Source organism: Haplochromis burtoni, unplaced genomic scaffold (genome assembly GCF_018398535.1).
Source record: "Haplochromis burtoni strain Fernald_Lab_line unplaced genomic scaffold, NCSU_Asbu1 Contig_1560, whole genome shotgun sequence".
NCBI classification, from domain to species: domain Eukaryota; kingdom Metazoa; phylum Chordata; class Actinopteri; order Cichliformes; family Cichlidae; genus Haplochromis; species Haplochromis burtoni.
In genome coordinates this window covers 8,066-9,717 of record NW_024583921.1, presented here as the reverse complement: position 1 = coordinate 9,717, position 1,652 = coordinate 8,066, and the positions used below count along the sequence as shown (strand labels likewise).

Genomic DNA, 1,652 nt, shown 5'->3' with positions numbered 1-1,652 from the left:
ACTAGCAACCCTAAAACGGAGAAACCTTTATAATCTAGCGTGCATTAAGACTTAAAACATGGAGCAGTTGAGTCAGTTTTAATTCTCACATGTTTAAACTGCCTTGCTCACTACTGCTCAGGTTACCTGTTGGGAAGTTTTGAACAAAAAGCCTGTCTTCTAAAAGCTATATGGAACTTCTGGAACTTTTTTTTCAATAATATCAATAATACATGAGTTCAAAATACAGTCGTGGAATGTGGAAGCTGCTCTCTTCTGTTGTTTTTTTTGGCTACATTATTACATGCTGGAAATTCAATTCCAAAAAATTGAAAAAGTTCTACATTTTGTTTGTATATTTTTTTTTACTGAAGCTCACTTGATAATTACAACAAAGTGACAACAAAGCCCAAAACTCGTGACAACCAATCCTATATAAGGGTTTCAATCATCAACGATGCATGCAAGTGAAACAGTGTGACAACCAACCCCAGTCAACCCTACTGGCAGTGCAGAAGATGCTCAACCCTTTGACACATTTAAATAGCATTTATGGGGAAAACTCAAGTTAACATGTCTCCTCTGAAGTCTGCAGCCTCTCCTGTGAGACTGAGAAAGAAAGCAGCTTTACTTCTTGCTCTTTTTGACCAGTTGTTCCACTTCCTTCATTAGGCGCAGGCAGAGCTCATCCTGCCACGGCAGAGCAACACACTGGACCGCCACAGGTAGACCCTCGCCTCCAGTCACTGCCTGAACACAAAAAAACCACTCCTGTCACTTAATGCTCAGCAGCTGAACGCACCACAGTCTTTTGCCTTCACCTACTGACAAACTGTGGAATTTCAGATACAGATTGTGTATAAGTGCAAGGCCAGAAGACCTGCAAAAAGACTAAGATGAGACAATAAATGACAGAACCACAAGGAAATGATACAAAACACTGACAAATTTTGGAGTCACAATAGTCTGATCTGGTTCAGTTCTTGGTTCTGTGTAGGATGGATCAAATTGGTCAATGACCTTTCCGAAAGCACTGGAGGGTTGCCCATTATTGGACATTCTTTATGAGATGAGATGAGATAGCCTTTATTTGTCAGTTGCAGTTACCCACAATCGAGATTCAGATTCAGAAGACTTTATTTATCCCCAAGGGGAGATTAAGAGACTGACTTTGCCGACCGTACATACAATAGACAAACATCACATTGGGGAGACAGGTCAGGCTGGGTAGCTGGCCGGTCAGCTACACGAGCAGCGACCCGGGACCGAACAATGGAAAATTGCACAACATCAGGAAAGACAAGGAGAAAAAAGAACTCCCCCAAGACTGAGCTCCAACAGGGAGATCAGTTTGGGAACAGAAAAAAAAACACCTCAGCGCATAGTACATGAAAAACTCTTAATACACCATAGAAATACATGACAAGCAACAGGGATGGATAAAAGGTGAGAGACAGCCACTGTAGACAGCGCATCCAGGCCTGCAGCATATGCGCAGGTTTCCTGTGATCCACCGTCTGCATTGGGAGGGGATAAGCATTGAAGGCATTTGGAAGGGGAGCGGGGATGAATGTATATCTGTGTGTGTCCAGAGTTCAGCTGAGAGAGTATCCTTTGCCCTGCCAGGCTAAGTAAACAGTCTTCCAGCCAACCCAGGTGGCCTTGCGTAGGAT

General features: G+C 43.2%; 1 protein-coding gene across 1 annotated transcript in view; it reads right to left on the bottom strand.

Annotated features, from left to right (window-relative positions):
• Window positions 1–324: 324 nt before the first annotated feature.
• LOC102291131 (vitamin D3 hydroxylase-associated protein) overlaps window positions 325–1,652 on the bottom strand; it is a gene marked incomplete at its 5' end in the record, with an annotated part of 9,386 nt that continues 8,058 nt past the window's right edge. Inside the window, 1 exon segment of the mRNA XM_005952397.2 lies at window positions 325–729. Within this exon segment, the coding sequence (XP_005952459.2) occupies window positions 607–729 (123 nt within the window).